General features: G+C 37.9%; 1 protein-coding gene across 5 annotated transcripts in view; it reads right to left on the bottom strand.

The window, feature by feature from the left end:
- Nucleotides 1-13,812, bottom strand: part of MAP7 (microtubule associated protein 7) — a 181,077-nt gene that overhangs the window by 87,773 nt on the left and 79,492 nt on the right. The window contains exon 1 of one of the 5 annotated variants that reach the window (XM_041739483.1): nt 12,482-12,711. The exons of the other annotated variants lie outside the window; for them this stretch is intronic. Within the exon in view, the coding sequence (XP_041595417.1) occupies nt 12,482-12,500 (19 nt within the window). The 5' untranslated portion in view covers nt 12,501-12,711. Of the gene's footprint in view, nt 1-12,481; nt 12,712-13,812 lie in introns of those variants that run through there. 5 annotated transcript variants of the gene reach the window in all.

Here is a 13,812-nt window from a genome sequence, read left to right on the forward strand (position 1 = left end):
GTTACGTGCCTACGGGGATAATGGCTCTGAGAGGGAAGAATACAGTTCTATGGAAGAATAGAACAAAAGAATCTGAAAAAATGCTATTTAAAATTCCATGTGGCTTCTGTTAAGCCTTTCACCCTTCTACCAATCGAATTCAGGATACAACTCTAGGTAGAGAAATACCATGAACACAACTTAGAATCTCTCTTCTGAAAAAATTTAGTCACTTTGGGGGAAAAAAAGTATATTATCTCAAAAAGTCCCACTTAAAAAAAATTAAATACTCAAGGTACTGATTTTATACTAAAATATTAATAGTATTTTAAAGGTTAAGATTAAAGATTATTAATTCTTATTAAGAATACTAAAGTATTACATTCTTAATATTTTAGTGATATTTTAGTAAGATAACCTATCTTACTAAAGATACTTTAATACTTCAGTATAAAATCAGCACCTTGAATATTGATCTTTTTTTTTTAAGAGGGACTTTTTGAGATATACACTTTTTTTTCTCAAAGTAGTTGAATTTTCTCGGAAAAGAAGAAGCTAAATAGCATAAATCAAAGTCCTGTTTTTGAAGGTTATTGCAAAAGTAACAAGCAATTGCAAATGCACAGTAATAAAATCCTTTCTATTTTTCTCAAGGGTATAATTTCAAAATATTCTGATGACATCTATTGACTGTAAAACCTGTGTACAAAAACATTCAGCATATTTCAACCCAGCTTAATAATTAATGAACATCCTATGTCATTAATTTATAATAAATCAAAGCTGCTTCAGAGTTTTCAAATGCACTGCTTAAGAGTCAACGCCATGGTAACCAGATGATGGGGACAGGCCTAAAATTCCTTGATTTACATGTGCCAGAATATGCCTTCTGAAAAACCTAGTCAATGTTCAAAGAGTGAGTTTAAGGAGTCTGGAAGCAATCAGGTCATCTAATTACTTGCTATAATTGGTGAAAGGCTCTTCCTTACAACTAGAATAGATGCTGAAATAGAGACTTCCTTCCATTAACCAGAAACAGGAGAAAAATTTAATGATTATGATTATGATTATTTTAGCCATCAGGAGTCTTACTTGTTCTTTCCTCTGAAGATAAATTCTGGTGCATTACTTTGGTTTTCTTTTTCTTATGTCCATACAGGATGCTGGGTCAAAAATTTTCACTGAATATAGTAAACTAACATGAACTTTTTAAAAAGAGAAGAAATAGCTTCAGAGCATTCACTCCAAACTATTTATAATTGGTACTTATATGAACAAAGACAGACCACTTAATTTTAAGTATTCACTGACAGAAATTAATTGGCCTTTTTTTCTTGATGTTTGGTTGTTTATTTATATATGCATGTGTGTATTTTTTTAAGTTCTGTATTTGTTTTAAAACTATGAAAAACATGAACAAAAATTTTGCTTTTCAATGCTTTAATCTCCAAAATTTGTGTTAGCCTCTTGGTCTCCTTCCTGTCTATCCAGGCACATGAAGCTTCTAGGATCCTCCCAAAGTGCCAGAAACTCTGGAAACAGTTAGCTAGTAGGGTCTACCCAGTTTCAACTCTAAACCACAAATGATGAGCCACATCTCACCCATCAGAATTTATTTATCATTTGACCCATTAGTTCCATTGGAAATCAAATGTTAATTTGTGTTTAGAGGTGAATGGCTCATGAAGATTTAACCCCACCCAAACTATCTATTTATAATTTAAAAAGTATCTTCAATTACCCCTTACCCACAAGTCAACACAGAGACAAGCACCTGCTTCAAGTTATGCTACCCCTTAAAACCAGATCACATGAATTTTGCAACTAGCTTTCTGGATCCTTAGACAGACACCTCCTGATTTTTTCATCTAGTATGTACTCACCCAGAAGAGAAATATCAGACATGTACTTCCAAATGCAGCACTAAAAGTACGAGGTGCCAAAAGCTGTAAGTAGCAAAGAGGCAGTAATAAAATGAGTTACCGTACACTAGCATATGACATAATTCTAGAAAAGGAATCCAGCAATATTTACCTACTGACATTAGAAAGTCCAAAATTGGGATGCCTGGGTGGTTTAGTGGTAGAGCGTCTGCTTTTGGCTCAGGTCATGATCCCAGGGTCTTGGGATTGAGTCCCACATCAGGTTCCCCACAGGGAGCCTGCTTCTCCCTCTGCCTGTGTCTCTGCCTCTGTGTGTGTGTGTGTCTCATGAATAAGTAAATAAAATCTTAAAAAAAAAAAAAAAAAAGAGTCCAAAATCATCAACTCCACAATCCTACTTGGGAGTTTTTAAAAGAAATGATCTAAAATATGTAAAGTCTCACACCTAAAGATGTCCATTGGGATATCATGAAAGAGATAGGCATATGCCACTCCAAAAGATGCCACCTAGGCATCAGGTATTACCTTAAGTTGAAGGCAGTTGAGATTCAACAGATGCGGGAAGAATTCTCTGCCTGTCTCCCCGTCCCCATACACCTAACATCAAGGGAATAAATTTCACTGTGACAGTACTCTTCTCTCCTATACCAGAAAAAGAAGAATGACTCTTTTCCCCAGAGACCATCAGGCAGCACAGAGATGAGTTTGCAAAAGCAAACCTTACTACATTAAACCTTATCTTCTCTGTATATCTTCTATTTCCTTGCCACTTCATTATATCAGCCCCCGAAGCCCAAACCCCTTTCCTTTGTTAAAATGGTATAAGTGCCCCAGAATCCAAATTCACTTATTTGAATTTTATGTCTTTTCTGTGAACTCCTGTGTAGGTAAAAATGAAAATTGTGCACCTTTTCTCTTGTTAATCTTTCCTTTGTTAGTTCAATTCACAGGCCCTCAGAGACTTAACCCAAGAGAGTAAAGGAAATGTTTTCCCTCCCCACAACCACTTACAACTGTAAAAACTTAAAAGCAGCAAAAGTCACTGAGAGAATATTCCTTCCATGGGTCTAACCAGTAAAAATAAAAGTACTAAAAAAGTAAGGCAGTACCATGCATGCTCAAAATGTAACCCTTGATGAAAATAATTAAATGATAAATGTGCATACTGATGCCAAAAGGGAATACATAGAGCAGGTTTACAAAAAAATTGACAAAACATTTTTTTGTCACTAGAAATTAGTTGATCTTCCTAATTCTTTACTAAAAACCATTTTTTCCCCTGTGTTCTGAAAAGGTCTGAACTTCCATTGAGTTTTTTTATTTTTTGAGAGTGTGCATGGAAGGGTGGGATGGGGGGGGTGGGTAGAAAAAGGGAGAAAGAATCTCAAGCGGGCTCCTTGCCCAGCATGTAGCCCGACACAGGGCTGGATCTCATGACCCTGAGATCATGACCTGAGCCAGTATCAAGAGATAGATGTTTATCCCACTGAGCCACCCAGGTGCCCCCACCAAAAATCTATTTACGTATCATAAAAAGCACAAGGAAAGGAGTCTATCCTACTCTTTTTCATTTGTGAAGATTGCCAGATTTCCTCTAGGTAGGAAGGGTCCTCAGTCACGTCCCTAACTCTCAACACAGGCATACCTCAAAGATTTTGTAGGTTCACTTCCAGACCCCAACAAATAGCCAATATTACAACAAACCCAATCAAATGAATGTTCTGTTTTTCCAGTACATATAAAAGTTATGTTTACACTATAGTCTACTAAGTGTGCAATGCATTATGTCTAAGAAAACAACGTACTTAGCATAATTAAAAGCTACTCTATTACTAAAGTAATACTAGACATCATCTGAATTTTCAGTGAATCCTAATCTTTCTGCTGGTGAAGGGTTTTGCCTTGATGTTGATGGTTGTTAACTCATCACTGTGTTGCTTGCTGAAGGTTGGGGTAATTTCTTAAAATAAGACAACAATAAAGTTGTTTCCATCAATTGACTCTTCACAAACACTTTCTTGGTGGCATGCAAATACTGTTTGATAATTTTACACACAGAACTTTCAAAACTGGAATCAATTCTCTCAAACTTTGCCACTGCTTTATCAACTAAGTTCATATAATATTCTAAATTCTTGGTTGCCACTTCAACAATCTTCATGGTATCTTCACGAGAAACAGATCTCAAGCAACCACTTCCTTTGCTTATCCATAAACAGCAGCTCCTCATCTATTAAGTTTTATCAGGAGATGGCAGCAATCCAGTCCCATCTCCAGGCTATACTGCTAATTCCAGTTCTCCTGCTATTCCCACCACACCTGCAGTTACTCCCTCCATGGAAGTCCTGAACCCCTCAGTCATCCATGAGGGTCGGAATCTGCTTCTTCCAAACTCCTGTTAGTATTTTGGCCTGTTAATATTTGGATATTTTGGCCTCTTCCCATGAATCACAAATATTCTTAATGGCATTTAGAATAGATGGGCACCCGGGCAGCCCGGGTGGCTCAGCGGTTTAGTGCTGCCTTTAGCCCAGGGCCTGAACCTGGAGACCCGGGATCAAGTCCCATGTCGGGCTCCCTGCATGGAGCCTGCTTCTCCCTCTGCCTGTGTCTCTCTCTCTCTGTCTCTCATGAATAAATAAAATCTTAAAAAAAAAAAAAAAAAAAGAATAGTGAATACTTTCCAGAAGGTTTTCAACTGACTTTGCCCAGATCCATCAGAGGAATCACCATCTGTGGCAGCAATAGCCTTATGAAATGTATTTCTTAAATGATAAGCTGTGAAAGCTGTAATGACTCCTTGATCCATGAGCTGAATGGCTGTTGTGTTATTGGGCATGAAAACAATGTTAATCTCGTTCTGCATCTCCATCAGAGCTCTTGGGTGATCAGGTGCATTGTCAATTAACAGGAATATTTTGAAAGATTTTTTTTTTTTCTGAGCAGATCTTGATAGTGGGCTTAAAATATTCAGTAAAACATATTGTAAACAGAAGTGCTGTCATCAAGGATTTGTTGTTCCATTTATGAAACATAGGCAGAGTAGTTTTAGTAATTCTTAAGGGCCTTAGGATAATTGGAATGATAAGTGAGTACTGTCTTCAATTTATACCCATGCTCTAGGGAGTCAGTCTTTTTAAGATTTTATTCATTTATTCATGAGAGACAGAGAGAGAGGCAGAGACATAGGCAGAGGGAGAAGAAGGCTCCCTGTGGGAAACCTAATGTGGGACTTGATCCCAACACCCTGGGATCATGACCTGATCCAAAGGCAGATGTTCAACCACCGACCCACCCAGGTGCCCCGAGAGTCAGCCTATCTTCTGAAGCTTTGAGGCCAGGCAGTGACTTCTCTCTACCTAAGGAAGTCCTAGATGGCATCTTCCAACAGAAGGCTGTTTTATTTACATTGAAAAACTGTTGAGTGTAGCCAGCTTCATGAATCATCTTAACTAAATCTTCTGGAGAACTTGCTGCTTCACCTTGCACTTTTCCGTTATGGAAACGGCTTCTTCCCTTAAACCTCATGAACCAACCTCTGTAAGCTTTGAACTTTCTTCCGCAGCTTCCTCCCCCTCAGTCTTCACAGAATTGAAGAGTTAAGGCTTTGCTCTGGATTTGGCTTTGGCCTAACGGATTGTTGTGGCTGCTTTGATCTTCTGTCCAGACTACTCAAACTTTCTCCGTATCAGCTTAAAGCAGTTTCGCTTTCTTATCATTCATGTGTTCACTGGAGTAGCACTTCTAATTTCTTTTAAAAAAACTTTACCTTTTCACTCACAACTTTGCTAACTGGCTTAAGAGGCCTAGCTCTTGGCCTGTCTCAGCCACGTGTCTTCTTCACTAAGCTTAATCACTTCTAGCTTTTGATTTAAAGTAAGAGACACGTGATTCTTCCTTTCATCTGAACACTTAGAGGTCATTGTAGGGTCATTAATTGGCCAAATTTCAATATGTTGTGTCTCGAGGAATAGAGGGACTCAAGGAGAGGGAGAGAGAAAAGGGAATGACTGGTCGAGGAGCAGTCAGATCACCCCCAACTATCAAGTTCACTGTTTTGTGTGGGCACAGTTCTTGGTGCCCCCAAACAGTTAGAATAACACCAAATATCACTGATCACAGATCACCATAACAAATGTAATGACTAAAAAGTTTGAATTATTGCAAGAATTACCAAACTGCAGAGACATGAAGTGAGTAAATGCTGTTGGAAAAATGGCATTGTTAGACTTGATGGATGCAAGGTTGCAAGAAAACTTTGATTTGTAAGAAAAAATAAGTGCAATCTGCAAAGCACAGTAAAACAAGTTATGCCTATACAAGCAAATTTGTAATTTCCTACGCTTTGACTTGGGAGAATCCAGCCTCACCCACCATCGTGGGCCATTTAACTTATCTGTTGCTGTGAGTAGCTGTGAAACTGCTGTTTTATTAGGTGTTGTGACATACAGCTCAATAAAGCAAAATCCAAGATCCATCTCGAAATTAAGGAAAAAAACAAAAAAACAAAAGCACAAACTGCTATAAGCCTTCTGGACACTGATTTTTAACAGTTCCTGAAAAGACACAGCTCTTCTCTACACGAGATGAATCACATCATTTCCATTTCATATATTCTCAGGTGTGTGTATTTCTTAGGTTCCTATAGGATTATAGTTAACTCAGTTGCTATTGGTTACAGATTATATAATTTATATGAGAAGTCTAAAACACCACACAAAATTGACACAATTGAGAGCTACTTCAGTACAAGGGCCTCATTGTATTCCTGATACCCACCATATATCTGTAAAAAATACTTTAAAAAATATATAAATATTTAAGAATGTACTTGAGAATGTTTAATGATAAATTCCAAGTGTTTGAGATGTAAGAACTTACACATATAAACAGATATAATCCATGTATATTAAACAGCTTTCACTTAGTTCTTAATATTTTTTTTAATCCAACTAAAATTCTTGATTGACATACGTGTTTTATTTTTTACCTTGACCATAATCATTGGCTAATATTGATAGCATTTAATTATTAAAAAAAAAAACATTAAACTTAAATACTTATATATCTAAATGATGTATTTTGGTCACCAGAAAACACAAAATTCAAATGTTCAAAGAATTGTTAATAAAATGTTATATAGGGGATCCCAGGGTGGCTTGGCAGTTTAGCCCCTGCCTTCGGCCCAGGGCGTGGTCCTGGAGTCCCAGGATTAAGTCCCACATCGGGCTCCTTGCATGGAGCCTGCTTCTCCTTCTGCCTGTGTCTCTGCCCCTCTGTCTCTGTCTCTCATGAATAAATAAAATCTTTTTAAAAAAAGTTATGTAAAAATGTTAATCTTTGACTATATAACTCTTGTGTTACACAAAAACAGGACAACTTTGCATTGCTAATATCAGATTAAGTAAATGGAAAGCTTAAATATTAACTTTACCTTCTTGGTCTTTCATCACATGTTACTTGCTGCTCAGGCAACATTATTTTATTCTATGATAAGATACTAAGAATTCATTTACATAACCTAACATTATAATCCAGAAATGGATTATGGTATTATCTTTTTTTAATTTTTTATTTATTTATTTATGATAGTCACAGAGAGAGAGAGAGAGAGAGGCAGGCAGAGACACAGGCAGAGGGAGAAGCAGGCTCCATGCACCAGGAGCCCGACGTAGGACTCGATCCCGGGTCTCCAGGATCGCGCCCTGGGCCAAAGGCAGGCGCTAAACCGCTGCACCACCCAGGGTCCCCACAAAAGTACTTTTAATGGAGAAAGATTCCCATATATTAAAAACTTAACCTAAGTTTTGAAAGTAGTTTATAGTTCAATTGAAATTTATCTATTTATGTCACCTTGAGGTTCTGATAAAAAAAAAAAAAAGTAAATTGTATTGTCAAGGCAGGATACATGTGCTTGCAATGTAGTATTAAACTTCAGTTCAAAGAATATTCACCAGACAATGACTCAGTGAAATGCTCTGAGAAAGGATTGGTGACTTAATATGATGTGCATTTTATTTATTTTTTTAAAGATTTATTTATTAGAGAGAGAATGTGTGTTTTAGTGAGGGGAAGGGCAGGGGGAGGAGAGGATCTGAAGCAGACTCCTTGATGAGTGGGGAGACTGACCCAGGGCTCCATCTCCCAACCCTGAGATCATGACCTGAGCTGACATCAAGAGTCATACCCTCGAATGACTAAGCCACATAGGCGCTCCTATGATGTGCATTTTAGACTATACAAAGTCCATCTTGGGACTTTAACACCTTTCAGTTGTGTGACAATATGCATTACTACCTTGATGCTCTTCTTGTTGATTATAGTTTTCCCCCAGCCTTTCATTCTACTTTATTTCTAGAACATATCCAGCAGATTCTTACATTTAAACTTGAGCAACTCTGGCTGGACAGGAGATTCACTAGCAACAGGCATTTCTCAAAAAGAGAATTTTTAACTCCTGTCCTTGAAACACCCCTGCCCAAGCTCTTCCTTATGAACATCTGTGTGTTTTGCTTTGGAGGGATAAGTTAAACCCCACTTAATATACTCAGATTTCAAGAGGTTTAGATGAGTGAATGACAGTATTTGGAAACTTCAATTGTACTGATGCTTGTTTCAAAGACCACTTAATCTCAATATCCTCAGCCTCAGAAAAGTAAAAGTTACAGAAAATCAGAGGTCATTTTCTCTAAGAGAATTTCTGCCAGATTTTTATACAGTTATAGGGCTAACTAATATATTTTAAAAGTTTGGTATTATATGATTTAAAATGCAAATCATATACTCAGTGTTTACACAGGAATTAAAATAACTACAAAAACAATTGCCATTTATTGAATATCTATTATGTTCCAGACTGTACTAGATGCTTTTTTAAAAAAAATATTTATTTATTCATGAGAGACACAGAGAGAGGCAGAGACACACAGGCAGAGGGAGAAGCAGGCTCCCTGTGGGGAGCCCGATGCAGAATTTGATCCTGGGATCCCTGATCACGCTGAGCCACTGAGCCAAAGGCAGACGCTCAACCACTGAGCCACCCAGGTGTCCCTGTACTAGATCTTTAAGCACTTTGTCTCATTCAATTTATTCCTCACAGTAAGCCTGCATTTAGATAATACTCTCCCCACTGCAGAGACAGAAGCCAAGGCTCAAAATAGTTAAGAAATCTGTCCAATGTATATGGCTAAGTCATGGGTAAAACCATCGTCAATTTGGCTTTAAAACCTAGTATCTTAACCACTAAACTAGTGTTTTCTAAATTAAAAAAATATTACATATATATATATATCATTACCTTCTTACTCTTTTGGTGAGTTTTCTTCCCCTAATTAATGATTACTTTGATGAATACAGAATATATATACAGTCATAAAGCAATTACATTTTTCATTTAAGGAAATAACTTTAGTTCATCTTTAAGTACCACTGTATAACCTGCTTAATGGATTACAAATCACTTTCTTGCGTATAAACTTACTTGACCATCTTAACTTGATTAGGGCAGGCATGACTGTGGCCAGGGTAGGGGATGGAGGCTTGAGGGGTTAAATGGGATTTGCCTGTGGTCACAGTGTTAGATAGAGGTGATTGTGGAAATCTGGTCTCTTGACTCTAAAGTGCAACATTTTATCTTCCTGATAGAAGTTCGGATTTTTAAGGTAGCTTTGAGAGTGCCTAGTGTTTTTCCAAAGCCTTGTTTAACATATTTTTAAGCTTTTAAAAAATATGACAACATAAAATTCCTGGTGAAGGAGGGGCAATTTGCAGTGATTACCACTGAGTGTGTGGAGCTGAGTAGGAACCTCACCCAGGGTTTAGAGGAAGAAGGAGCTTATTTGGCCTGTGACCTGGCATTTTATCATTAAATTATCTCTCTAGAGTCCTTACTTTAACTATTTTTCACAAAGGAAGTAAACTTCCTTGGTTTTCTGTTCTGCTTGGCACACAGTTAATCACCTGTAACAGAAGATAGTAACATTTCCCACTGACTTTTTCTTTTCTTCCCAAAGTTGGAACTGCTAGTGCTTTATCAGCCACAGCAATAATTGTCAGATTCTCATGCAGTGAGACTTATTTTTATTTTTTTAAAGGAGCTCTTCTTTATTTATTATTTATTTATTTATGATAGTCACAGAGAGAGAGAGGCAGAGACACAGGCAGAGGGAGAAGCAGGCTCCATGCACTGGGAGCCCGACGTGGGATTCGATCCTGGGTCTCCAGGATCGCGCCCTGAGCCAAAGGCAGGAGCTAAGCCGCTGCGCCACCCAGGGATCCCGAGACTTCTTATTTTATATATCAAACCGTATCCTCGTTTGTTATTTTGTGTGTTTTATAAAGAGTGTGGCCCTACTGATACCTAGGGATTGATGCATTAATTTCATAAACTGACTAGGTGCTTGCTGCTTGGTAGGCACGGTCATAGGGGCCTACAGCGGTGAACAAAACAGACAAAATTCCCTGCCGCCACTGAGTGTACGTTGTAGTGTGGGAAAACAGACTCTAAGCATTAGTACATTAGGAAGTGATAAATGCTCAGTGAGAACAGGCCAAGTAATTATAGAGAGTAGTTTTTGTTTAGAGGGGGTCACTCTTCCACCGACTAGTTACCCCAAGGGAGCCTGATGGTGAGAACAGGTTCTGCACCCAGAGCTGTATGGGCTTCCATGAACGAACAGAGGGGATGCCACGGAAAGTGTGGAGAGATAGGGATCCAATTTTCTTACTGAATAACTGTATTTCATTTGATTCAAGCAATCTTATTTCATCACATTCAAATAATTCGTTATGAAAACCAATGCTGATGCCTGGGTGGCTCAATGGTTGAGCGTCTATCTTTGGCTCAGGTAATGATCCCAGGGTCCTATGATCAAGTTCGCATGGGGCTCCCCAAGGGAGAGCTTCTCCCTCTGCCTGTATCTTGCCTATGTCTCTGCCTCTCTCTGTGTGTCTCTCATTCTCTCATGAATAAATAAAATCTTAAAAAAAAGGGATCCCTGGGTGGCGCAGCGGTTTGGCGCCTGCCTTTGGCCCAGGGCGCGATCCTGGAGACCTGGGATCGAATCCCACGTTGGGCTCCCGGTGCATGGAGCCTGCTTCTCCCTCTGCCTGTGTCTCTGCCTCTCTGTGTGTGTGTGTGTGTGTGTGTGTGTGTGTGTGAGACTATCATAAATAAATAAAAATTTAAAAAAAATAGAACTGAAAATGAATTAATACAGGTGTTAATAACACTAATTTTTTTTCTGGGAAAATGGGCATTAAGTAAGGCATTTTACTACTTCTATGTACACATAATCCTGCAAATAGAGATTATTCCCATTGTATAATGATATAAACACACTTATAGAATATAAATAACTTGTCTGATGTCACAGAGCTATTAAGTGTCAGAGCTAAAAGGAAAAGTGAGGTCCAGTTCCGAAGTCATATCTAATTAATATGCCACTCTGACTCCTTATACTCCTAAAATAACAAAAGCAAAACACTGATTCACACTACAATCCATCTCCCAATGGTTACTGGGTACTGACACTATATGTAACATTTCTATCCTAAATCAGATGTATTTTTATTATAAAATTTGCAAATCCTACCTACTAAAATGAAGATCTTTAATATTTTATGAGGACAAATAATTTAGTGAGTAAAGAATATTTGTTACTCTTAAAAATTAAACTTGATAAAACAGCTCAAGATATTTATAGAGAAGAAAGTAGGAGGATCAAAATCACTCCAAAATGTAGTATGTAGGACTTGAAAGCCTGTGCTTTTTCTCCATAAAGCCTATGTGATTCACCTTTTATATGCCACGAAAACAAAAGCATTCTAATGAGAACTCTAAGAAGAAAATACAGGCAACAGCTGATTAAAAAACTAGGAAACCAAGAGGTACGCAAGAGAAGACTTTTCTTTTTAAGCAGGAAAAAACAGCACTTCCCAAATATACCCACCCCTCTAAATAGAAAAGCAATCATTTCCCCAAATTCTCCTGATTCTTTGTATCCAGATACAAATATTAAGAACATCAGAAATCATCAGGGATGCCTGGCTGGCTCAATTGGTAAAGCACCAACTTGATATCAAGGCTGTGAGTTTGAGCCCTATGTTAGGCTTAGAGATTACTTAAAAATAATAAAGTATCAAATGTTTAAAAAAATCATCAATAAATTATGTACTAAAATTTTCTCTGGACAGAAGCATAACGATGTGTGTGGCTTGCTATGGCCTAGATCCAGCACTTTAAGAAGACTCTAGGAACTGTCAGGGATTTCATGGTGGCTTTTCCCAAAAGAAAAAAAAAAGTAGAAACATGGAAAATGGAGCATAATGATAGTTTGCTTCTAATTTTCATAGAAGCTATCACATGGCTCCAGGACAACAAAGACAGAAGTATAAATCCATCATCTATAGAACATAATAAAGGTTAATCCATTTAATTAAGCTTTCCACTCCTTTTTCTAAGAACATTAAAACCAGTTAAACGGTTTTAAAACAAAACAAAAGATTTTCTAATGTGTACTTGTGCCTGTTTTAAGTGTTAAAAACCGGTTTAGACATTGAATAAGGAAATTCAGGAATCAGGCAGAGTTTTAAAACACATGTTGAGTCCCAGAACTTACAGTCCGGCTTGTTTTCCATCCTAAAATCCTCCTTTCTTGAATAGGTCGCAACATATCTGCATGTCTCCCTCTTCCTTGCTTTGAGTTCCTCCACAGGTCAAACACCAAATAATCAGTGAAGGGCCCTTTTAATCGTCCTAAGTATTCAGCCTCATACAGCCTGAGGTACACTGGGGGATGCACTTGGGGGAGGCACGAGGGCAATGGTTCTCAGAACCACAACTCCCCAGCCACTGTTTTTAAACAGTAACCTTGTTCAGTGAACCAAGTAAAAAGTGAGAATGGCTTCTGTTCAAGAGAGCCAGTGAAGCACAAATGGGTGTGGCCTGGGAGCAGAGGAGGCCTTCCCTGGTTAAGAAATGGTTGCTAAATATCCGTTCAAACTCAGGGATTCCAATTCAGCTGGGGCCCCAATCAGGATGTGCATGAAGCACATATTTAAAAACCTAACCGTTTTCTAAAACCATCTACGTGTTATTTTTTTCCCCAGACTCTTCTGCCTTTTGGTTTCCTGATGTATTAAAAATGACATTTAAAACCCTGAAGATTATGGCTGATTTTGTTCCCATACCAAAAGCATCTGCAAAAGGCGATCATTTAGGATCAGTCAAGCAGAGAGACTCCTGTTCTTTTACGTCCTATACTGAGAACAGACATGGAGCTGCTGAAAAACCGCATGAAATGAAGTTTTGTGGCTCTTGAGGAGATTCCCAAAGACTGACTTGCCAGATTTGGACATTCTGAAGGTCTTCCACAGAGGAGAGGAACAATCAATAATATAAATGTGGAAATTTTAGAAATTATTTCTAGATAAATTCTGGGGACCTATGCTGATTTTTTTTTTAAGCCAGTGATAAATTACATTGTAAACTTTAAACTCAACATCTATAATTTTACCTTAGGCTTATCTTTAGAATGGCTTTTATCTAAGGGCATAGAGGGGAAACAGGAAAAAATATCATGCAAGTCCTTGCTGGGTCTGTATGCAATTTAATCACATGTGGCATAGGAGCTAGAATACTGTGATTAAAACCAATAAACGAGTTTGGAGGAACATTGACCAATTTGAAGAAAGAGATACAATTAAAAAAAAAAAAAGAAATACAATTTTTAGAAGAAAACAAAACCTTTTAAGCCTTTCTGATAGGACTTAATCCACTAAAGAAACCGGACACATAGGATATCTAAGATGTTTGTGTGCCACTGGACTTGGCAATCAACGTTTTTTAATGCTCAGAGAACTCAAGACTACTTACATCTCCACAGCTGCCTAAGTCCCATCATTTTCCCCAACTGGTTGCTTACAAGTAGCCCATAGAGACAACATCTCT

The sequence above is a fragment of the Vulpes lagopus genome, chromosome 2, assembly GCF_018345385.1.
Source record: "Vulpes lagopus strain Blue_001 chromosome 2, ASM1834538v1, whole genome shotgun sequence".
Taxonomy (NCBI): Eukaryota; Metazoa; Chordata; class Mammalia; order Carnivora; family Canidae; genus Vulpes; species Vulpes lagopus.